The 26205-nt window shown below is 34.0% G+C and overlaps 3 protein-coding genes across 4 annotated transcripts; 2 read left to right on the top strand and 1 right to left on the bottom strand.

The window, feature by feature from the left end:
• Positions 1-370: 370 nt before the first annotated feature.
• On the bottom strand, positions 371-25842 carry LOC132723124 (uncharacterized). Of its 2 annotated transcripts, XR_009624698.1 has the most exons (8): positions 25755-25842; positions 12180-12860; positions 11750-11865; positions 11047-11200; positions 10105-10251; positions 9613-9746; positions 2920-4879; positions 371-819 (listed from the first exon to the last, which is right to left on the bottom strand). XR_009624698.1 is itself a non-coding variant. In XM_060707795.1 (7 exons), exons 2-7 carry the CDS (start codon positions 12642-12644, stop codon positions 3889-3891), a joined length of 2007 nt encoding a protein of 668 aa, XP_060563778.1. In that variant the 5' UTR covers positions 12645-12860; positions 25755-25842; the 3' UTR covers positions 2798-3888. The 2 variants fall into 2 exon arrangements, 1 of the variants encoding a protein (XP_060563778.1); XM_060707795.1 differs by lacking the exon at positions 371-819 and having other exon boundaries at positions 2798-4879.
• Positions 6736-9278, top strand: LOC132723120 (tigger transposable element-derived protein 4-like). Its single transcript, XM_060707790.1, has 3 exons — positions 6736-7229; positions 7411-7659; positions 9214-9278. Exons 1-3 carry the CDS (start codon positions 6974-6976, stop codon positions 9276-9278), a joined length of 570 nt encoding a protein of 189 aa, XP_060563773.1. The 5' UTR covers positions 6736-6973.
• LOC132723128 (uncharacterized) lies at positions 16742-18256 on the top strand. The gene is made up of 4 exons (XM_060707802.1): positions 16742-16837; positions 16947-17075; positions 17437-17598; positions 17963-18256. The coding sequence occupies exons 1-4, from the start codon at positions 16742-16744 to the stop codon at positions 18101-18103; spliced, it is 528 nt and encodes a 175-aa protein (XP_060563785.1). The 3' UTR covers positions 18104-18256.
• Positions 25843-26205: the final 363 nt, after the last annotated feature.

The raw sequence follows: 26205 nt of genomic DNA, 5'->3' as shown, positions 1-26205 counted from the left end.
GGGCGACATGGGTTCTGCACATCCCCTGGTTGAGGTGAACATTTGAGCCAAGTTTTAAGAAAATCTTTCAAGTAGTGTAGGACTTACAGAGCGGACACGACATACTGTGTAATATTTGATAGTGTTTGATATTTGACCTTCAATTGTGACCTTGACCTTGAGCTGACACATGGGCAATATGGGTTCTGCACATCCCCTTGTTGAGGTGAACATTTGAGCCAAGTTTGAAGAAAATCCTTTAATTGGTATAGGAGTTATAGAGCGGACACGAAAATGGAGACGGACCGACCGACGGACGGACCGACCGACCGACCAACGCGACAAAGCGAATCCATTATAGCCCCCCCCCACATTTTGTGGTGGGGGTATAATAATAAATTTGTAAAATAATCTACAATGAAAACAAGAAAGACAAGAGCACCGCTAGGCGGGGCATTATATGCCCGAAAGTACTTTAGCTGTAGGTTGATTAATGCTTGAGTTATTGAACGAAAACTGTTTCCAGTTTAAAGGTGATAGTAACCTTGATCTTTGACCTTGTGACCCCAAAATCAATAGGGGGTCTTCTACCCAATATAGACAATCATCCTATGAAGTTTGAATACTGTGGACCAAATGGAACTTAAGTTATGCTGCGGAAACCATTTTCAGTTTTATGGTAATAGTGACCTTGACCTTTGACCTTGTGACCCCAAAATCAATAGGGGTCTTCTACCCAACATGGACAATCATCCTATGAAGTTTGAAAACTGTGGGCAAAAGGAACTTAAGTTATGCTCCGGAAACCATTTTCAGTATTAAGCTAATAGTGACCTTGACCTTTGACCTTGTGACCCCCAAATCAATAGCAGGGTTCGACATTAACGGGATCCCGGGATTCCGAGGATCCCAAAAAGTCAGGAGGAATCTCTGTGATTCCTAGCTGGGGATTCCGTTGGGATCCCTGAAAAATTGCTGTGTAAATTTTTGAAATTGTCTGAATTAATATCATTGAATCACAAATATTCAAGAAAAGTGTTAATAAAGACTGGCACAACTGCAATGTTCAAGAAAGAAAAGAAAAATCCCGCCAGTAAAATCTACGCTCTTGAATCATGTACGCCAGATTTCCTTTGTGCAGTGACTGCTATCAACTCATTTGCGATATGTAATGAAAAATATTTTGGCTAAAGAAACATTCTTGAATAATTTTATATCATGAATTGACTTCATAATATTAAGTTGTGAAAATTCAAGAAAGAAATATAATTATCGTATAATTATTACACGAGCGGTGTGTGCTTCAAATATGTGCAGATCGGCGTTACGAAGTCAATAAGTACGTGTTTGTTTTTTGTGTGCCAAAATTCGGCATTTGTGATCATTGTAAATTTTCGTAAAAAAAAGTGAAAAAACAAAAAGATTACTGATGTATTTTTTTTCTCCCTGTAGTCAGGTACGTATATTAATGTACCTGCTGTAGTACAGCAAAAGTAAAATTAATAAATAGAATAAAAAGAATCCATACTTTTCAGTTTAAAATCCTTTTTGAAACTCTGCAGCCTTAAATGCTAAAAAATATTGTCTAACTAAAGACTGAAGTGTTCTAAGGTCAATCAAGGTCACGCATAATTTACCGACAAAAAAAATAGAAAATCCTTAGGTGAAACATACACCAAATGACGTATATTTCATCTGACAGTTCTTTGGGCCAATCAGTGTTCTGAACTACATGACTGCTGTATGCGGTGAGTGCCTTTGATGTGGCATATGTCAAAACTTAAAAAAAATCAATACACACAGGGAGAAAAAGAATCGGACATTTCAGTGTAAAAATTGAGAACAATAAATTTGGATATTACACATCTTGTCATGGACTTGGAGCAACTTTTTACTTTTAAAAATGAAATCATTTGAAGGTACACTACTTGTAATGCAAACAAAACTTTTTTCTTGATATTTTAGCTTTAGTAAAAATTTAACAAAATATTTAATTTACAACAATCTATGGGATATTTCCTTTTAAACACAAAAAGTGTACAGCAAGCTGAATCACTTATTTTTTTTAAAGTGATCATAATTAAACATTTCTTTTTAAATGACATGAAAGTAAATATTTTCCAAAAGTTATCCATACCAGAACTTACTGGAATATGGAGCCTAATCATTACCTGTAAGTTTTTAAAGATCTACAAATGATATGTTGGCTCCTAGGCTATCTGGGAAAATGTTTCCCCAGTTCCTACTTAACTTCAAAAGTTCAAACCCTAAGTCCCATTGCCCAGTCACTTGCATTATACCTTCATTTACAGAAACTGGTTCACAATTATCAACCCCAGGGAGAAAATAGGTTTTATTTTCAAATCGAACTCTTGTTCAGTGGGTGAGCTTAATGTTATTCTGTTTACGTGCATGTAAAAATGTATTATGTTTTAATTTATCTTAGCAGTCCAATTATATTAATACTAGTAAAGTTAACACTTTGAAACACTTTTAAAACTTTAAACAGCAATATTTCCAAAGGGCTCATATGGCCAGTTATGTGTTGACGTGCCGTAAAAATCCAAGCAAACAAAAAAACCAAAGGGCTCAATTAAACTACATTTTCTGCATCTGAAACAAGGCAATATATCATGTATGTGGTCTTTAAAAAAAGAATTTGAAATCGGACTGCTGCACTCCCTTGTTATTCCACGCCTTCATATTTTACTATTTTGATCTGAGGAATCCCTGACATTTAGGAGGAATCCCTGAATTAAATCTCAGGGATTCCTATGGGATCCCTTGTTAAAACAGTTAGTGTCGAACCCTGAATAGGGGTCTTCTACCTTATATGGACAATCATCCTATGAAGTTTGAATAAAGTGGGCCAAATGGAACTTAAGTTATGCTCCGGAAACCATTTTCAGTATTTAGCTAATAGTGACCTTGACCTTTGACCTTGTGACCCCAAAATCAATAGGGGTCTTCTACCCAATATGGACAATCATCCTATGAAGTTTGAAAACTGTGGGCCAAATGGAACTTAAGTTATAATGCTTCGGAAACCATTTTCAGTTTTATGGTAATAGTGACCTTGACTTTTGATATTCACTGTGACCCCAAAATCAATAGGGGTCTTCTACCCAATATGGGCAATCATCCTATGAAGTTTGAATACTGTGGGCCAAATGGAACTTAAGTTATGCTCCAGAAACCAAATTGCTAACGGACGGACAGACAGACGGACGCCAGGGGGTATAACATAATATGCCCGAAATTCTTTCGGGCATATAAAAATGGTAAAGGAAAATTAAAATTATATAAATTGAAAATGTTTGTAAACATATCCATAACTAGAAAAATAAAAATCATGCATAATGTCTTCAACAAATATATAGCACAATAAAATGAATAAAATAGAATGACATAGAAAGATCATATTTGATATAATATACATGTACACCTCTATCTGGCAATACGTACATCTCTATCTGGCAATAAAATAATATAACTGATGCATTTTCAAATTTAAAATTTGTAATATTTTAAACAAATACAGCATCAGCACATTTTCAAAATTCAACAAATCATACAATTGTTTTTTCTTTTTCTTTTTATAAAGTTAAAATATAAAGATAAAAAATAAAGAAACATTTTGTTTGAACAAAATAATTAATTAGATCTATTTATATACAAAATCAGTATTGAACTGTTGTTCTTTTTTATCAAGAATATCTAACTCTGAATCCAATAAATGGACAAAAAGCATAGGAAAATTGGAAACCAAAATGGCTTTGGCTAAACAATGTATTTTGTTATGCTTTGTTTTGCCTTTATATATACCTACCATTCTTTTACTTCGATAGTATTAAACGTTTCATAATGCTACACAAAACAAAGCTGTCAGTTAATATACTCTCTTCAATATTATTCCTTCTCAGATTCTACATTCATGGCCTCTCTTTGAAAGAAATAAAACGTATCCTCTAGTATTTGCTGAGTGGGGCGTGAATCTGGCTTCATCACTTTGTTCTGTTGTGGCATCTGTGGATGTCGGCCTTTGAACTTCATCTCAAAAAAATTCAATCTGGGATAGAAACTGGCAACCCACTCAACAAATTTCTTACTTGGGAAAGGTGCATTGAATTTTAGACTGTCCATAAAGTACATGTCTTCAGTGACATAAATGTCAACAGGTGGGTTTGTCGATTTGGAAATTTCTGTTATCTGCTCATTTTCTAGTATGAGGAAATCTATATATTTTGTTACTAAGGATTTAGAAGCCATGTTAGTGATTTCTGAAGGATTCACAACAAAGTATTTATGCTTACTGGCATGAATTTCATCTCTTGGTATGATTGGTGCATATTTCTGAAATGTACTGTCGAAAATCGGCATTTGTGGCGGCACTTTGGGGCCATCCTCTGTACTATATTTGGAAATTCTAGACTTCTTTTTAGGACGTTGATTCTCTTTTGGAATTTCATTAGACTGGTTTCGTTTTCCAGCTTTCTGATTGGTTGTTCTCTCGATAAATTCCTTTGATGGATAGATGGAAGAATATTCAGATACATGCTGACCATAATTTGATTTTTTCTGATACCGATAGTTCTGACTTAGGTGGATTTCCATCATTTCTCTCGGTGTAAAGGTCATTTTTGTGACCTCATGTTGTGAATGACCATAACTGCTATTGTGCGAACTTGGAGACTTAAAACCACTGTAGTGGTCTGAACTTGGAACATGCTGATTTTCCAAGGAATGATCATGCTCACAAGACGGTGTCTGTCCAAACTGAGGCATGCTTAGATAAGTCTTACCTTCATTGTCTGGTGATGCATTACATCGCTGGTTGGCTGCTTTATGAGGGTAAGGGACTCTGTCCATTAGATGTGGCTGATAACCTTCATGTCGTTTTCTGTTAAGATTGTAAAGTGTAATTCAATTTTATAATAGTCATTTACAATTATGCACAATAATGGTCTTTGCAACAATGCCATTGATCATAGTCCCCTACCAGTGACTGTCACCAGGGCTGGGAATCAAAACTGCGTCGTACCCTACAAAATGTAAACAAACGCCGCCATCTTGGAACGAAAAAGGTATGTTTTTGTTTATAACTTTTATTGTTGGAAATGACTGAAAACAAGATATATGTATTAACACGCTACACTATTTTCCGCTTAGTTCGGTATATGTTGCTTAATGATTTTTACGAAATGATACAAAGCAGTTGAAAATAAAATATGATACGACGCAGTTGTATTTTTTGGCAGTCTTTTCAACAGGGATAATTTTGGCAATACATTTCTATTTTATGGAATAATCACTTGCGCTAGATAAAAAACCCAGATCATTTGCGGTGTATAGCAATGTTCTGTTGCTTTTGATTATTTAGAATACAATGTGTCATGTCCATAATACCATTTAATTTGAAAGTTTACATTGCGGAAGCGACTTTTCAGTTAAACATGAACATGTTACCTTGTTGATCATAATATCTGAAATAATTTCTTATATTTTCCTGTATGTTCAATATTATCCCTAATTTTTTTCGCAAAAACAATGTAGAAATCTATTTACTTGAATTCATTTTGGCTAGCTACGCTCTAAGTTAACTGTGGTTCTGCATGTTCTGGGTAATGACTGCTTTTTTGTGGTTTCTTTTCAAACTTTTACTCTACACATTAGCTTTACTAGGGGCGAGGACCTCAGGTGCTTGTGCATTATTTCAGGCAAAATGTTGTACCTGCAACACCATCGACATTTTGAAACTAGCTTGATAGGTTTTCCACACAAAAGAATAAAAAGTCCCTGGTGGTTTTCGAATTCATAGCAGTTCAGTTCAAGTGATTTGAATTCAGTAAACATAAACAGCTTGGCCTCGGTCGGACACACCTGTCTGATTTGTTTTTTCAACAAAATTTGTTAACGTCAGCTGTACAAATAAGCAGCTTTTTTATTAACTTCTGGCGTGAAGTTTTAAGATTATAAATATTTGAATTAATTATAAAGAGAATAAAATTTAAATTTCTTATTTCGGTATGACTAGCAGAGAAATTTTCAATGTAAACAGGGGGTAATCCGAGCTGTGAAGTCATTTTCTGAAAACTTTTGTTTAAGTTTTCAGGCAATTCATTATCAAATAAAAATCACACTTGAGTATGAAGGTATGTTAAGATGTCATGTCTCTAGTCTGTTGAAAATTCGATACGATAATCTGACCTAAATTTTCTGTTCAATATTGTGAAAACTTAATAATTCTTCAATACTGTTGAAAGATCATGTCTGCCTATATCTGCATCAAATTTATCGGTGCATAGCGTGAAATACCTTTGCAAAACGGACACCATTTTTACAAAATAATTTGTAGTTGTATCATATGTAACTCGATTTTGAAAATTTAAAGTTTTTTAACGGAGAAGAATGATAATTATAAGTGCAAATATAGAGAATACATTCCGTAGACCTTTCCTCATCGGCGATAAAGAAACGCAATACGACAAAATCAGGGCTAAAGTTCCGCGGCACTGAACATAAAATGACTAAACAGAACGCATAACCTACTTGCAAAACTACAGTCAAACTTGCCATAGCGACTCACTGATTTAAACGACTTCCTGTCGTATACGACCTTATTTTAGACCGCCCAACGTAAATCACTATATAAAGTCACTGAATTAAACGACTCCCTGTCTGACGCGACTAACGACCTTAAATTTAGCGTCCCGTTACATTTCTATGACCGAATTTAACGACTTTTACACAAGAATTATGTTTTTCACACTTCTCGCTTTCAATTGACATTTGTCCGTCAAAATTGAGCGCCATAGTCTCGAATGTTTATCACCATTGCAAAAGGTGTTAATTGATAATTACGAAGCTATTAGTCATTATCACTGTCCAAGTTTAAAAATAAGTAATCTCATGATTACATCTACTTGACCAAGCAGTAAATTACAACCGTCTGATAACGTGCGGATAGAAACTGATAGAACGTGCGGATAGAAACATGTACAAACATCCGGGCACTTCAGATCATACAAATATGGCTGACAAAGCACGTAAAAAAAGAATTGTCCTGACTCTTGAAGAAAAAATTCAGGCAATCAAAAAGCTTGATGCCGGCACCCCAGCCTACAAAATTGCTGAGGAAATGGGCGTCGGCAAAACCCAGATACAGACGCTCCGGAAGCGAAAGGCCGACATTTTGAGTGACTTTGAAAACAACATGCCCAATTCTTCAAAACGTCGTCGTTATCTCACAGGTATTTTTTTTCGTCGTTATTCGCTCTCATCGTATTTTTTCACTAAATTGATAGGAAAAATAAAGCAAAGATTTACAAGACAACAATGCCTGTTTATACACTACACCCCCCAAACTTAAACTTTTAACTGTCTGAACTTTGCATGTATGAGCAGAAAATTCATTCCTCCTTCTTTTTCCAGGGAATGAAGAAGTCAACGACCTTACATTGGCATGGTGTCGTGATGTAACGGGAAGAAACATCAACCTTACAGGTCCAATGATACAGACAAAAGCAATTGAATTTGCCCAACAGCTGGGAAAGACTGAATTTAAGGCCTCAAATGGTTGGCTTGACTCTTTCAAATTAAGAAACAGTATATCATATGGGACCATGAGTGGCGAAAGAGGAGATGTGAATGTTAAAACTGTGGATATCTATAATACATTGTGTTTGTATAATTATGCATGTCAGCATTTTTATTTTTAAAAACATTTTAACTATAATAAAGTATTTAATTTAAAATTATCTTATATCTTCAACAAACCATATTTCAATATTACATATATGTAACACAATGTACACAATCTAAGAAAAGACAAACAAGTAAAATTAGCTTTTTGAAACAACTGATGATTTTTTTGGGAACCTGGATTAAAAGACTCCCTGTCATATGTGACCTTTTTGATATGGTCCCATGGAAAGTCACATATGACAAGTTTTACTGTATATTGTAGCTTAACCATTTATAATATAATTTTAACAATTTAATGTTCAGTTTCAAATAATAAAGCTCATCTGTTCTCATCGATTATTAAGAAAATGAAGACAATAAAATCGGCACGTAAAAGACATACGTAATAACGGAATTGACGGAAATTATTGCTAATTACAAGTAACAAAGGAAGGCATGCAATTTGCGCATTTCCGATAGCGAGAGACCTTTTCAAAATTTGTAATTCTTTCTCTTTTGTTTTTTGTCATTCCTGATTAATACAGGGTCCAGGAGAGGTTACACTGGAATATTGAATTTTGTATCAAAAATAGTAATCACTCCCATTTCAAACTCACGGGAACAAGTTTATAAGCATGCTAAGGCAACACTAGAACACGTTGTCATATGGGTGTGCGATCACGTGTTTCAATGTATATTGCATTTGATACAGCTTTTCGGAAGATGCTTATGATTAGTACTAAAATGCGATCGAAAAATGCTGCCTTAATAGAATTGTATTACATTTCCATTTTTATGAAACCAATGAGTGACCTCTGCTTTTGACTTAAGTTGTAAACAAGAATGTTGTTGGACGTTATTAGCATATACCTAGCACATAATTAAAATAGTTTAACCAATATTCAGCCTGCAATGAAAATACAACTGCGTCGTATCATATTTTATTTTCAACTGCGTCGTATCATTTCGTAAAAATCATTATTTTCTTGGAAAATAAACATCTCTTTTAAATGAAAGTTTAGTATTTTTAATGATGCAAAATTATGTTTTGAAGTTTATGGTAAACTCTGAAAACGAGTATATAATTGATTTGAAGGAAAAAACGATGGATAAAGCAATATGAACTGCGTCGTATCCACACATTTTCATAAAAATTCTGCCCCGCTTCGATTTGCAAGTTCGCTATAACTTTTGTTTTACAAAATAGTTGTGCAAGCAACATATACCGAAAGAAGCGGAAAATAGTGTAGCGTGTTAATACATATATCTTGTTTTCAGTCATTTCCAACAAAAACAGTTATAAACAAAAACATACTTTTTTCGCTCCAAGATGGCGGCGTTTGTTTACATTTTAAAGGATACGACGCAGTTTTGATTCCCAGCCCTGTGTCACATAATATAGCGTGGAGGCAAATAAAATGCTTCTTCCCAATAAAAGAAAAACCATTAAAGTTTGCAATTTTACCAAAAATTCAAGCTTCACACCAGCTTGCTGCCAGTATCAAGGAAAGACAAAATGGTATTGTTTCAATAATAGTTCTTGTCTTGCAGGTTCACTTGAAATCTTAACACGTTTTAAAGGTTTACACATTGTGTCTACAACAATTCTAAACTAAATCCAATTTATTTTTTTAAATGAAATTAAATTTAAGTTAAATCCTAAAGAGTTTAAATTTCTTAGCATTGTTTAGGGCTGAAGAGTGGCACGACAAATTCTTCAATTTGAGGCAGCAATTTGGGTGCTAAAAACTTATTAATTCTAATTTTCTTTGAATTGATGAGACTAGTGCAGACCAAAGTCATAATGTACCATCTGATGATAGTCTGCTCTATTTCATATTTAGTAATTGATATATTTTAAGTTTGCCTTAAAAATGATAAATAATTCTGTTCAAATTGAAAGATGGACAAGTGCATTTAAGATGTTAAACATTCTAAGGTTAAACTTACTGATGACCAATGACAGTTTTAATTCTAGCAGGTGGAAATGGACTCTCTGAATCTTGCTGCGGTCTAAACATTGGAGAGTTTTGACTGGACCATCTACCTCCATGAAGATGTACATCATTGTAGGTCACTGCACCCTGTGAAATAATCATTATCAATAAGACACATCTATATTGTCTAAGATTTTTTTTGTCACTAATCTATTTCAGTACAAGCTTATTTAAACAGACCATCTAAAATCCAGGTGTATTCATAGGCATTTTATATAATGAAATGCGGGGTTTAAGTTTAAACAGGATTTATTTCAATTGTGGTAATGAAGCTATATAAGGTTCTAATCCATTCCTGAAAACAACTAGTACTGAGCAGCCAAGTTTTGATTTGAGTCTCAAACATGATAATTCATAACATTCCTAAAACTTGAATTATTTCAATTCCAAGCAAATACACTGCATTTTGAGGCTTGAAAGTATGACCTATAAAATGTTATGATACCTGATAATCATGATGTGGAGAATCTGCAGATCTTTGTCTCCTGTATGAATCAGGTGTGGAACTGGCCTGTGGGTCCCCAAACTGTTCCTGATGATGTCTTACAGATCTGAATGTAACACTATGATGACTGTCCTCATCCACTGGTAACTTATTATTTGAAAAATATAAAAAAAAAAAAGTGAAACGGTCATAATGGAAATTTCAACAAAAAAAAAAAAAAAAAAAAAAAAAAAAAGGAAAAAAAACCTCAAAGGTTCAATATTTGAATAGGTTTAATATTTTCATGTATCATGCCAATATTTAATTTTTCCTCTCTTATTTTTTTTAAGATCTGAATCTCCATTTCAAGTTTAAGGATTTCATGCAATATTGAAATGAAAAATTAGAGCTTTTAAAAGCAAAATTATAGGGTTGGTCAGAATGTTAAAAGACTAATTATTTTCAATTTCAGCACTGTTATACTGATACTTAAAATTTCAAATGAAACAATTAAAAAAAAATATCTTCTTTAAATAAATGTAATATACACATACGTGTATCACAAGCACTGAAAAAGAATTTAAACTGAAAAAGACATTCACTTTTGTTTCATCAACTAAGATCTGTGAATGGGACCAACCTCCCAAAAACTGATACAGAGTATGATGAAAAAACCATAATGTGACTTTCAGAGTAAATGAACTATGAAAGAATTTAACTGATTACAACCTTTTTTTCTCAGTAAGGTGCATTTTTAAACCAAGTTATTGGGATATTTTCAAAGAAAATTCAGTTCAGTAATTTTTAGCTAATAAAAGTTTTTTAAAAGAAAGAAAAGGTATTTTATGAAAACAAAACTGATGCCCTTTTACGACTGTAGAATGATGACCTTAAGCAAAAAGCTATGACATAAACTATTTAAGAACTCTTTACAACATATAGCAAACCATGTAGATATTTTACCTGTTGAGGAGTATTGAGTAGATCTACATCATGTACAACATTTTGATTTGTGACCATGTTGTCAAACTGTTGCATAGCTTCTATGTCTGCAGGTCTCTCAAAACTACCATACCCATACTGCTGGGCATTGTTTCTTTTCAGTATATCAGATATCCTAAAAATTAACATTCAGTAAATAGAATAAAGTCATCATTCAATAGTAGGAGACTATGTCATCACGCACCTGCTAAATGCTACCAATCAGACTGGTTCTTTGTATATATTAAACATATTCAGTTGACTTGAAAGTAAAATATGTTTTTATTCTAAGAAATCGTTTGAATTTAAGAAAAATTATAAATGTTATGAGTGCACCAAAGATTGGCTTTAGTACTTGATAGAATTTTTTTTTTTTTAAATTTAAATTTTGCTGTCTTGTTTAGTCCTGAAAACATGATGAAGTTTTTTTGTTTTGTTTTTTTAATTTGAAAGTTGCATTTTGTAAAAAGAAAACAAACCTTTCAAGGCCATTTATGAAGCCCCAAAACTTAAATTTAGCACAGAAAAACAAAAATGGTTCAAAAGTTCTTTAACACCATGTTAATCTCTAAGATAACCACAAAAGGCTTACAGTGTCACTTCCACTATTGATCAAGTTATTTTCAACCCTTAATGATTATCATTTAAGACACAATTTTCAAACAACTATATGTTTTGCACTTACATATGGGAGTTTGACCCTCCATAATTAGAACAAAGCTCAGATGCTAACTGTTCTGCAGCTATTTGCTCATCTTGTAATGTTGGTCCATACTGGGTATACTGTGAGTAGTCTGAAACCTACAGTATAAAGTTTGTGACATACATAACATGTATATACTACATATATCTTTGATAAAAAAGTGATAAAATTTTATTTGTTCATCTCCTCAGAAAGAAAAAAAATCAGGAAAAATAAAACAACTATTATTGGTAAAATAACTTTTGAAAGCAACAAAAATGACCTTTTTTAATTTCAAAAGTTGATTATTGACAGCTGTTTTTCATCTATATTTACTTTTATATACTACTCTTACTGTAACAGAAAATATTCAAATAAAATATGATATATGATTAACAAATGCAATAAACTGGCTAAGATCAAAATGTCTTACTATGTGTGGCTGTTGGCCATCAGCTACTACTTCATGTGTCTTAGCTTCCTCAACTTCAACAAAGTGCTGTTGGCCATATTGATTTTGCAGATACGACTGCCTGTAGATATCCACATCAGTTCCTCCTGAAGGAGCAGGCTCAGAAAATTGTTCTGTATCGGCCCGCCCACTGGGAAACAAACCACCAAAACTTGTTGGAGTACAATTAGGACGGACTTCAACGTTTGTATGTCTAGTAGAATTTCTCTCGTTTTCTGGACTCTTGTAGCACTGACTGCCTTGACTTTCTGCTTGTAGTTTACTGTTATCATTATTATTATTCATATCAGCAACCGGATGGATATTCATTCTATTTAGTGAATCTTGCTCAATGTCACTGTGACGAGTGCCACTTTCAAAAGCTGGACTCATCTGTTGCCTATCAGCACTGTAAGGTGAATTTCTAAAATGACCCTCACCTGACATTTTACTTGATGTGGTGTTTTTATTAAAGTTTAGCTTAGAATGATTTTGTGGTGTACTTTTGCACAGATAGTTTCTTCATTTATTTTGGGAAGCCAAGGTTTATGGTGGATCCTTCTTCACTGTTTGGTTGCATCAAAGGACCAGAACTCAAAAGAATTTTCAGTGCCATCAGAAATGTAAGACGATTGTTTACTTTGATATCTTTTAATGCTGTACCTGAAAACATTTAAACTAAAGTGCATGTACAACTCAGGATGAGCCATTATATGCCTTATCTTCATAATTCTCAGAGCCCAATGATTCAGAGCCATTGAAATTTTACTCACAAGTGCCTTTCTTACATACACATGTATGCAATAAAATAAAAACTAGAATTGTGTCCATTGAACACTGATGCCCCCACACGCCACTGTTCTGTCAATCTTATGACTCTAGGTCAAATATTTTTTAGACTACATGTGCCACATTTTAGTTGAAAACTAAAAATCAACAAAGGGCCATAATTCTGTAAAATTTGGTTAGGGCAAAAATTCCTTCCTTTACTACTGTCTACACATTAAGGTTGTTCATCCCTGGAAGTTTAAGCAAAATCTGCCATCCGGTTTAAGAGGAGTTGCATTCACAAAATTTCTACATAGTATATAGTGAAAAAATCAACAAAGGGCCATAATTCTGTTAAATTTGGTCGCAGCAAAAATTCCTTCCTTTACTACCATCTACACATTAAGGTTGTTCATCCCTGGAAGTTTAAGCAAAATCTGCCATCCGGTTTAAGAGGAGTTGTGTTCACAAAATTTCAATATGGTATATAGTGAAAAAATCAACAAAGGGCCATAATTCTGTTAAATTTGGTCGCAGCATAAATTCCTTCCTTTACTACCATCTACACATTAAGGTTGTTTTTCCCTGTAAGTTTAAGCAAAATCTGCCATCCGGTTTAAGAGGAGTTGCGTTCACAAAATTTTTACATAGTATATATACTGAAAAAATCAACAAAGGGCCATAATTCTGTTAAATTTGGTCGCAGCATAAATTCCTTCCTTTACTACCATCTACACATTAAGGTTGTTTTTCCCTGTAAGTTTAAGCAAAATCTGCCATCCGGTTTAAGAGGAGTTGCGTTCACAAAATTTTTACATAGTATATATACTGAAAAAATCAACAAAGGGCCATAATTCTGTTAAATTTGTTTGCAGCGAAAATTCCTTCCTTTACTACCATCTACACATTAAGGTTGTTCATCCCTGTAAGTTTAAGCAAAATCTGCCATCTGGTTTAAGAGGAGTTGCGTTCACAAGATTTCGGGACGTACGGACGGACAGACGTACGGACGGACGGAAGGACAGACAGACGGACAAGTGCAACGCTATATGCTCCAACTTTGTGGGGGCATAAAAATGAGATATGACATATGTACAGTTCAACAGTTTGACTTTAATTGTTTACCTTTAGAATTGAAAAATTTATATTTAGATCAAATCTATATCAATCTTTTCTGGTTTACCAAAAAAAAAAAATACAAACCAGAAAATGAGCGATATCAACAAGTGACAGTGTTGTGAATTGTTTAATACCATGAGCAGTATTCTGCAGTGTGGCATTTAATCAATGCTGATCATGGTTTAGCGACGCTTTACTTGCTATCCATGTGACAAAAATGAAAAAAACTACAATTGAATTTTTTAAAAAATCCAGAAATGGTAAAATTTACACTTAAAATTTAAAAAAAAAACATTCCGCTGGTAACTTAGAAATAAACAAAGCATTTCAGATCAGAACTTTCAAAAAAAAGTCACAGTAACTTGAACAAGACAAAAAATCTAGTCTAGATCAAGTTACTCATGCAAGTTGCATCTTCTGATGCCAGGCTTCGCGAAACTGCTGAAACATTTGCCTGACATTCGGTCAGACAAACTTTCAATTCTTGTCTGACCGAAAGAACTTTTGTCTGACCGATTTTTTTTTCCAAATATATGTATATGGTAATACCTTTGTGTTTTTTTAAAGACATAGGAACTTTTAAAGATTTGCAACACAATTTTATTCTCTTAAATAAAAAATCAGTTTATCCAGATTGATGGACAGTGAAAAAGTGAATCTGTCTGGAAATTTAAACATTCATGATCAAAATCATCATCATCATATGATCTTTATGAAATTTATGACACAATGTACATTTCATCTTATTTTCTTCCTCGTTAAAAACCAACCACGAGCGGCCATTTTTCCATTTACCCACAAATTTTCTCGGCAGGCGCCTGGACTCAATTTCTTTTGTTTCGCTTTTTTCCTTCATTAGATAATTTACGTTTTTTGCCTGGCGTAGCGCCAACGTAATAATTTTTAATGCAGTAACACCGACATTTTCTTCCGAGTACAAGATCATCGAAAGTTGTATGTATCTAGAATTTGATTGGACACTAAAAATGAAACGGCGAATCAAAACTCGTTTTACATTTTTTTATTCAAGGGAGAAAACTCGGTCTTGATCGGTCTTGGATATATCCCGGTATTTGTACCGGACATAAGGTCCGGAACTCGGAAAAAAATATCGGACTGGCCTGATTTTTGTCGGACATGTCTGACGGTCCGGCAACTTTCGAGAAGCCTGTGATGCTACAAATGTTGAAAGTAACCCCAAATGTCAGAACCCCATTCATGGAGGTTTCAGAGAGCCTGACTGTTGCCAAGATAATAAACGGACACAGATGATGATGGAATGACTGAACAGGGTAACACTATATGCCCCGGCATGGGCATTAAAAGTTAAAAATCCGACAAAAGAAAATTTTCTAGTTTAAGATATGAGGACTATCTTTGGATTTATTTTTCTGTTATTACTAATGGGTTTTTGTGTATTTTGTGAAGTTTTCCACCAGTGAACCAGGCTTTACACCTGTGGTTAAGTTGGTAGAAGATCAGTTTACAACACAAATTGAAAAAAGCAAACAGTAGATTAGTTAATTATAGCCAGGTCAATGACTTTTACAGACACAAAAATAGGGAGGCTGTAACCAAAAGATTTCGGTATATTGACTTCTTGATTAAAAAAAAAATGGCTTTCACTGCAAATACCAAATCTCTTGTAAAATTTGATAGTAAATTAGGTGTCAAAGAAATTAAAGAGCACCTTAGTGATAAGAATTTTAGTACCAAATAATGCAAGCTCCTTGTCTGACTAAAATGCTCGAGAGACAACTCTTAAATAAACTAAGTGGAAAGGAGTTCTCACTCTTATCTATCTATATCTGAGTACTGCCAACCTCTCTCTAGCAATTGTAAGTGGCAGGAATAGTGTGCATCCGATGTATTAGTGAAAGGTGTCAGAGTAAGTAAAAACCTGAAAATGAACATTATCAGGACGGTGAGAGACATTGAAAACTTAAAGTCATTGTCAAAATGTTTATATTAGTAAGGGTGAAAGCAAAAATACTCCTTGCCGACAAGTCATCAGATCTCTTCCACAGGAGCCAACTCAGCGTAATGGCACTAAAAATTCACAATTTTAGGGGTATGGGCTACTGCGAAAAATGTAAAAAAAAAAACAAAACTGACAAAGGTGTAATATAGGGGTCTAATCCAGAAGATTGCTGCATCTTTCACTCATGAAAATCCTTTAGAATTCTGCAGTTTCAGGCATTTTTTTTACTTATTTTATAGCAGATATTCGGTCATATTCCCAATTGAAAATACAGTCTGCGAAAAATACGCAAAGCCCGAGCCCGAGTCTAGTAAAAAATCATTCGGGCTAGCTAAAAAGGCAGGGCACATAGTCCGACGGTCTTGCATTGTTTGGGAAACCGAAATGATTATAAATAGCATTTTAAACACAATGACTGGGAGGGATATAACATATTGATTTTCTTCGAGGTATTGACACGGGATTTTCCAATATACGTCGATACTATTTATAACCGCCGAGAGGGGTATAGCATATTGATTTTTTTCGGGGTATTGACACTGGTATTTCCAAAACGCCAGAGGGGTAAGCTTATTGAAATAATGCATAGACATTTTAAGCCAATCAAATACCGCGTTATAAAAATGTCACATGCTTTTCCTTGAGTAAACTGACAAAAACGAAACAAAGGGGACACATGAAAACTGGTAGTCTAAGTGACCTGCTAACACTTGAATTAAGCAGCCCAAAGATTGGTTTGTTCGACCCAAGTGATGCCATTGACCATTGGATGGTAGGTTTTGGAATTTAACAATTATTATCTCTCGCATTTTGTAATGTCCTTTAAAAAATTGATCAATACTTATAAAAGATCAAGTAAATTCCTATGATTTTATTTTCAGATAACCCCATCTGGACGCCGAAGGAAATTATGCTATAAAAGACGTATTGCTACTGAAACTGGGACATCACAATCAGCAGCTCCCAAAGAACAATTGACACAGGGGGAATTTTTGATTGCAACCAAAATGGTAACCTCCTTTTTCAAAAAATAATATTGATTGATAATAACTGTCAATGATTTTAAGATTTTGAATTTACTGGCCAAATTCCAGTTTTAATTCTACTATATATTTAACTTAATTTTCGTAAAATTTACACTGGCCCGAACTTATTTACACTGGCCATGGGCAATTGGGCCAGGGCTAAATTTGATAATGTAATAAGAGGAACAATTTAATTAAGTATATAAAATTACAATCAAGTATATCCATGATTAGATTTACATTCTAAATTTACATATAAAAAGTAATAAAACTGTTATTTCTTTTAAGCAACAGCCAGCCATCCCAAAGGAGCAAGATTCTGAATTACTTTCTGATAATCCAACAGGAGTCTGTTCTTGTAGAGCAGGAGCCTCCAAACCTATCAGAGGGGACTCCTCCCACCTTGTCAGATCTAGATGCATGTATTATAGAGCAAGAGCAAGATTCTGATATCAACACAGACAAACCTTTAGAAAGTTCTCCTCCAGAACAAGTATTTGCTGAAGAGGTATATTGCTACTTTTTGAAACATTTTTCATGAAGTTGTTAATTGTTTACTATTAAAAAAAACAACAAGCAACCAGAATTCAGCTCTTTACCTTTACAACCCATGTTCAATTTTATACTGCAGTCTAGACTAACCATATTTTGTATTTTGATACTGAAATCACTTAAAACTTTAAATAATAATTATAAATTGACTGTTCCGATTTCAAAGAAAAGCTATCCATTTCACAAGTTTGCCATGTTAGCTTAGGTTTGAATTTTAATATACTTATAATATCAAAAAGTAAAACATTTGTGTTGTTTTGAAAAATTTTATTCTTATTTAATAACAATGAATTTCACTTTATTTTCCGTAATATTTTCAGCATCATAACCACGGGGAATGTTCTGACAGAGACAGCGACTCGGATTATGATTCTGGTATAGATGAAGATGAGCCTATGGAAATGAGTCAACAAGAAGTTGAAAGAAATCTATTATCTTTCCGTGTAGAATATCAGAAATAAATGTTATTCAACTGACAAAGCTTTTTATCAATTTCTTCACAATATATATAAATTTGAAAACCTGGCCAAATTATGAAAAATTTTGTATGAATTTTCGGGCTACCTAAAATTTGTTCGGGCTATGTGATATTTTAATGGACCAAGCCCGAATGTCTTTGTCCTTAAAAAGTTTTTCGTGCAGACTGAAATAGTATATTATTATCCCAATTCACAGTAAAAAATTCCCAATTGCAAGTTACAAAATAAAAATATATCAAATAACAAATTCTAAAATCTTTGAAAAAAGGGCTTCTTCAATGTTATGGTGTTTAAATGTTTGAAGATGCCATCCTAGACAGTAATTCTTTGCATTCATTTAAGCACTGCAAAATTAAAGTCATGTATATTTTCCCAAATTTTAGCAAAACATTGCTGAAATTCCCAATTCCATGGGTATGGGCCATGTTCCCAAAATCCTGGAAAAAAACACTGAATTCAATTTACAAAGATCTTTACTTATTTAAAAAAAAATGCTGCATTAATTTTCTTTTCTTCTAACGTAAAGTGCCTTAAAGTCGTCATGATCCCCTCGTCGTCAGTTTTCAGTTTTTTGTATTCTCGTTTTCTCTCGCTCGCGTTATCTGGAAGTACCAAAGGCGGCTTATTTTGAAAGGTTACTATATTTTCTATTTTAATGATCTGTTCTACGTTGTATATGCAAATAACCACTCCTAAAATACGACGAGAAAAAGCATATATGTGTTTGATAGAGAAAATAAGAGCTGTCGACGATCCAATGTCTTCAGCAGACACAATGGGCTAATTATAATTGTGAACAAGTGGCCATTTGTAAACAGTGGGAAGTAATTCTGTCTAATAGATCATATTTTTTGGTTTTGTATTTGTAGCTTCCCTTCTAAGCAAACACTACCTAGTCTATTAAAAGTAACCTTTAAATTTAATGACGACTTTAAGTACCAGTTGACGATATAAATTTGGGCATACCTTTTGAAAACTGTCCTCACAACTTAAAGTTATTAATAATTGTTGATAAAGCATATAAAGGATGTTGAAATAACATGTGAATTAGGTTCTGTTTATGTAAAGCGTAAATATATATATGTTTAAGATCATATGATATTTTGTATATTTTGTAACATATAAAAATATAAATGTGAATTAATAAAAATCAAACTAAAACTTTAAATATATTATGCTAACCATTGCTAATCATGGAGCGGTATGGCTGAATTACAATTGTAATCACATGATTGTTAGATAAGGCGCGAGCTAGTTACCAGTCCGCATGGCTCAATCGGTTAGAGCGTGAGACTTGTAATCTCGACATAGTGGGTTCGATTCCCGGGCTGGCCAACTAAAATTACTGATGAGACTTCAAATCAAGGTCCCGTTTATGAGTGCTTAAACACTTGGCACATTAAAGAACCAGGGGAAGCTTCTGGAATAGGGGCATCTTTCTGTATCTGACTCTTGCACTATCCTCCAAAATATAAAATGACTAATACTCTTCTGGAGGACTTGCCCATATGGGCAACCGGTGGCGAGTATAAATAAACTCAAATACACAACAGAAGTCAGTCAAGCTGTCGTCATTATTCAAAAACATTGCATGGTACTGAATGGTGATTGGCCCCGACAAAAATTAAACTTAACTAGTAAAAGCAGGACGTATCCCAAATGATTTTGTATGAATTTGTTAATGTGCTGGTTGCGCCACCACCACCATTTTCGTCTAAAGATAAAAAGAAGCCAGGGAAGGCAAGAGTCTTGACAAGTACAGATGTACAGCAAGAAATTGAAGCAAAGGAAAAGAAGAAACAACAGGGAAGAAAGAAAACAGCCATGATTAATCAAGAAGATAATAAAGGAATTATTTAGAAAGAAAGAGAAAATGAAGAAGAAAAAAGAACTGAGCTGAGAGAAAAACAAAGAGAATGAAACTTTTTCAAATGGAAAAAAGACAACTAAAGTTACGTAGGAAAGTTGATGCCCAGCACTTATAGACACACAAGACACAACATCAAAAACATTATTTTTGAAAAAAATTACACTGATTTTCTTTTCTCTCAAGGTGTAATGAAGAAATTTATCCTAAGAACATTCAAGTAGTTGGAATGCACCATTACGGTCGCCGGGAGTTAGATCGACTGGGGTCATACATAGTTGATATCGAGGCTAACAACTCATATGATCCAACCCCCGTGGCAGTATTTGATGGCCAACGTAAAGTCAGCAGTCGGAAGCGAGACGGCGGAAAGGCAATTCACGAGGTTATAACCGCCAACAAGTCTAAATCAAAATACTTCCTTAGACCTATTGAAGAACCTACATGTACATGACCTAAGGTGCTGTCAAGACATGTTGTACCTCAATAAACACGTGCTTTTGTTTTTAAAATACTTAAAAACAGATATTGAGTGTATAACACAAATGGTAAATAAGCACAGCATGATATACGCAAAAGTAATGGAATTGCCTTCAAAACGTTCAACTTAAAATGTCAAGGTCATGGCTCTTCGTGTTCATGCTAGTTTTTCGTTACATGTAAATTTGTATTTTGTAAATTTGTATCATGCATTTTATATTATTTGTGTTCACTATATTTTGCTGGCTGCATAACAATTAAATTTATATAACAACATTTCAATAGATATTTGCAGAGATCTGCCAAGAATTTGAAGGTACTGGGCCCTGGGCCCACTTGGTCTGAAAATGATGGGCCATTTTTACCAAAGTATGGGCCTTGGGAAAATAAGTAAACATTGACCTAAATGATTGTTAAAAAATTTGTAGATAATTGAATTTCCCTGGTAATAAAACTTACATCATATTTTATGACAAGTGGTTCACTTATGAATAATTAAAAAATTATGTCTACATGGTAACTTTCTAAATAATATTAATTGCAGGCAAAATATTTTTTCAAATGGCTGCTCTAAAATTTGATATGAAAATTTATTTACATAATTGCTGGTTCTTACTTCTAATGTCTAATAATGTGCATTATCCATTTAATTGTTCCTACTTTGCACCAAATGTCATTGACAAATTTTATTGTCCCTTGTATGCCTCTGTGTAGACAGCATACATCAAGGACACTTGCCGACAGACCTTTTGATCATGAAAAAAATCACACACAATGTTTCCCTGATTGGTTAATCACCCTGTCAAATATTCTGATGACGAAATAGACATCTTTTTTACACTAAATCAGCCAAAGCTAGCATGAACTTTAGTGACCTTAGGGGTGATAAAGTTTTACACCTGTCAGATTATACTGTAACTTACAGCAATTCTTAAAATATCAACACTTTTTTCAGTTATCGATAATCATTGTAAATATTAAGTAGTTGTATCATTTGTTTGTTTGTTTTATTGGATTAAATTTACGTAGTAGAAATGAGTATCTGTGTGGGAAAGGGATTATAAGAAGAAATGCGGTAAGTAGATAACATGGACAAAAGCTATAGGGGAATGGATAAACTCAAGAATATGTGTAATTACAGGGGAATGGGTAACATGTTGCTGTTAGTACCAGTTTTGACTGTATGACTAAATTACCCAATGGACAGTTTTGTTTTCTTATAAGTCTGGCACAGATTTTAGATGCGCCCATGGCCCCTTGCTGCCGATTTTCCTGCGCTTTTTTCATTTTTTTAGCGCCAATGGCGCAAAATCGCGTCCTCGGCAGATCTCTGTATTTGTTTTTTGTCAAATGTATTATATCAAACTACATAATTATCATTGTTAAGCTTTGAAATTTTCTTTGATATTGTCAGAGTAATTTGCAATAAATGGCATTTTTACTGGTTTTAGATTCAATAATTTTTTAAGATTTAATCAGTTCTTCATGTTAACAAGATTGTTTTTAAAACACCACAAAATTTGACGACTTTAGGTCCCCATTGACGACATTTTGCTTCATGTGTTGACGACTTAAGGGTTTATTTGTCCTATGGTCGTCAGCGAGACACCTGTCTGGTTTCCCGTCTTGTATCATAAATGTTATTTATACAGCATGCGTTAATTTTATATTAAAATGGCCAGAAAAGATTCAAGTTTGATTTGATGACAAAGGGGAACCAGTGCATTAATATATTTCGACTCATTCAGTGTTTCTGCCAGCTCTGATTTTCTGAGGGTCTTTTATGACCCCCTGTATTAAATTTTAGGGGTCATTTCAAATTCATAAGGGTCATGCCAATAAATTGAACAAAAATGTAAAGAACAACAGGTAACACTTTATAAGTTTTATTTTCTAAGGCACTTTACTTCTTGCCAGAGAACAGGCGTCTTTCTTTGGATTCTTTCCATTTGTTCACTGCCTTGGCAAACTCAAAGTTTTCAATATTTGGACCCAAACTGATTCTCATCAAAACATTAAGTCTGTCTGAAGACAACCTGTTTCTTCCAGATCCTTTGATATTATTCTGAACACTAAAGCCCCTTTCAACTGTAGCAGTCTGCAGTGGGGCCAAGACTGCTACCATTGCAAGCTTTACTAAATTGGAAAAGCACCAGGATGCTGAACACTCAGAAGTTTCCAGATAGACTGAAGAGTGTGACAGGGATATCTTTGCTGTACAATAAGGTCCTTACACTTTTCCCACTCTAGTAAAGCTTCAGTGCCATCAATAAAAAGGTTCTACCCCTGTGTCAGAATTACAAGTACCATAATAGGACACCAAGGTCTGCATCTGACTAGCTCCATACTCCTTTCTGTCTTCTAAAGATAGCAAGGAGAGACCCCTTGGACACAATACTGCCATATTTGATATAATGTCAGTTGCCTCAGCTGGGAACCTTCTTTCTATCTCTATAATCAAACAGTTCAAAAACTGTGTACGTATTTTCTTAAATTGCTGTCGAAAAACTGGTGTGTCAGTGACTCTGACTCCCTTAAATTCAGTTAGTTTCTCAGGTGATGCAACTGACATTAAATTAGACAAGTGTGTACCATCATTTATTTTAAGCCATGTAAGTTGTTGCACAACACTTTCAACAGTGGGTCTTATCATGGCAAGGTCAAGATTATCCTTTTGTAGGAACATGCTGAGTTGTGTTACCTTTGGAATAATATCCATGAGTAAGTATGTACATGCAATAAATGTAAAGGTGGTTATTTTTTAAAGAACCCCTTTGCTACACTATCATTTTTTGATTCCATTTCAGATTCAAAATAAGTTGCAAGAGAACCCCATGTTCTATATACTGCTTCTAAGGCAGCATACATTGAGAACCATCTCACACTGTGAAGCTCTTTATACTGTAACTGGGGCTCTTCAAGTAAAACTTGAATTTCTTTAACCTTCTCCCTACGCAGAGCAGACCTCTTAAAATGATAAAAGATATCAGACAAAATTTTCTGGTAATCTTTTAGGTATGCTACCTTATCAGCTGCTTGGCTGGTACACAGGGCAAGCCTGTGTGCCATGCAATGAACTCCTATGACATATGGTGAAACTTTTCTTTTTACCAATGTTCTACAAAACCATTCTTAGAACCAGTCATGACTGAAGCTCCATCAGAACCTACAGCCAAGACATTTTTAAACTTAACATTATGCCTGTCCAGTATTGATTGAACATTTTTGAAAATAATATCTGCAGTTCCATCTGGAATTTGTACATTGTCTACAAAATGTGTTTCAATGTCAAAGTTTTCATTGACTGATTTTGCATAGAGAAGTAGTTTCTTCTTGACAGAAATATCACAGCTTTCATCCAGCATTATAGAAACAAATGGGCTAGAAGAAAGTTTGTCATCTAAAGAATCTTGGAGAACACTGGCCATTGCATCTTGCATTTCTTCAGCAGCAGAATCTGAGCAGTATGTAGCTGTACCAACCTTAAAAAGATCAAGAGGAATAATTACTTTGCATTTTTAATTTTAAATTACAGTGACTCAAAGTCATAAGTCAAATTGTAAATATGAAATTTATAATAAAACTAATAAACATTTTTTTATATTTCATTGTTGTTTTTTTTCTTTATAATTCTAAATATATATATTATTATTGTATTTATTTCTACATTCTAATTTTTGCATGTTATATTATTTGCACAGAAAACTAGTTAGTTATCCTTTCTAGTTATCCTTTCTGATGTAGCCTATATTAATTTATCTATAGAGGCCCTACAGTTAGCATGCTATTGTAAAGTTGATTCTGATTTATATGTACCATCATGCAGTTCAACTATATGTGAATAAAATATTGTTAAATACTTGTTAATGTTTTTGTGTTATATTTTTAGTTATTTTAATTTTTTTTGTCAATTTATTCACCTGTAAATCATCAACAAAATTACACCCTTGTAATTTTTGCAACTGCAACAGTGATTTATGTTTAGATGTTGGCAGTTGTTCTTTTGCAAGCCAGTATACAGATCTCATCACCCCTGTGGCTGCTTCATAGTGCTTGGAAATGATGCTAGAAGTCTGTTTACTCATACTTCTCCGCAAAGACGTGGCATCCACAGCGGCTCTGTGCTGATTCGATGATAAATGTCTAACAAGTGTGGAATGGCGAAAATTTGTACAACCACTTGTAAAGGGATTGTCTTTGCCCTCACTGATGCAAATGTTGCATGTCATTTTGTTACTTTCATACAAAAGCCATGGATATTTTGTTAGCCATTCTTTACGAAATTCACGGTCAACTTTTACTTTTGTAATGGATTGTTTTTCTTTCGGGGGATTAGGGTCATTTTCAACATTTTTTTTATCTGATTCTTCTTTTTGGTCATGGACAACAATATTTTGTGTGTTTTGCGTAAAAAAATTAGTTAATCTCCGCTGTTTTGGAGCAGACGACATTTTTTCCATTCGTTCGCGGAATATGACGACAACAAAGTAAATAATTTTGTCTGGGCGCTTTCAATATATGCAGTATCGTATAAAAGCAAGCGTTTATTAACTAGTTGAAATTGGCTAAATGCCGGACCACGGACTCGGTAAATTTCATTTCTCATTAAAATTATAGTGGAGCCCACGGAAAACATTCCGTACATTTTTATACTGAATTGACGGTTTATAGTCTGTATATCCGACTCGTGTTGAAATCAACGACGGTGAAATTCTTGCGTCACAAAATACGCACTAACTAAATTTCATTGCGTCATGGCTGAAAAAAGTGCGCCAAAAACGCAAAAACGCGCTCTGGCAGAAACACTGCTCATTGTGGCGGCACGTAAAGTATTCAAAAGTGACGAGTATAGGGCACTTTACGTTACCTGTGAGAAAAAGAATTGATTCAGTAAAAACATTTGCAGCTGATTTATGCTATTTTTTGGACTGAATAAAATGCAAAGTTATAAAAAGTTAAAAAAGATCGTCACTTTGAGGTGCAACAAATGCTTAAAGTTATTTAAAGTTGAAAAGAGCAAATCAAGCTGGAGTCAGGGTGCCATGTTGGCAACACAGATAGTTTAGTAGATCCTGATAAATAAGCAATATAATAAATCGTATGCACAATTGGGGCCAGTTGCCCCTACACGGGCCACAGCCCCAAGATCAGCATCATTGAAACTTTGCGCTTGATAAAAAACTGACTCAAATAACGTAATTTCATTGTCAAGTTGACTCATGTTTAAAGCATGAATATAACTTTTGTGAAATGTAACCATTAGTCATAATTTGATCCGAAACAAACCATTTTGCAGCTAAAAAATAACCACAAATTCTGGCAATCGAGCGTCTGCATAATAACCAAGTGCATGATGGGACGCTCATTTTGATAATGACCGTTACTTTCCGTACCAAATTCAGCGTGGTTTGATTTACAAAAGATACGATGACCCTACCCTAAGGCCTATATCGAGTAATTGTTCAAATATAGTGAATGGGTCAGGATGAAAAGTAGGCTTAGGTCAAGTCTTAAAAACACCACAAGTCTTGCTTTATAAATCTAACAATCACGAATGTACAGTTTTATGTCATAACATAATATAATGTATCCAGAAGAGTATTCATTGTGTATACATATTATGTATAACGAACATCCCTGATTTAGCTCATTACATCGATAATAATGTATTGTTTTAATGATAAAACATGTAGATGAAACTGTTTGAAACTTGTTTTATTTTTTTTATATTTTCACG

Source organism: Ruditapes philippinarum, unplaced genomic scaffold (assembly GCF_026571515.1).
Source record: "Ruditapes philippinarum isolate M1 unplaced genomic scaffold, ASM2657151v2 ctg929_1_1_1_1, whole genome shotgun sequence".
Taxonomy (NCBI): Eukaryota; Metazoa; Mollusca; class Bivalvia; order Venerida; family Veneridae; genus Ruditapes; species Ruditapes philippinarum.
This window is presented reverse-complemented; position numbering and strand designations above follow the sequence as displayed.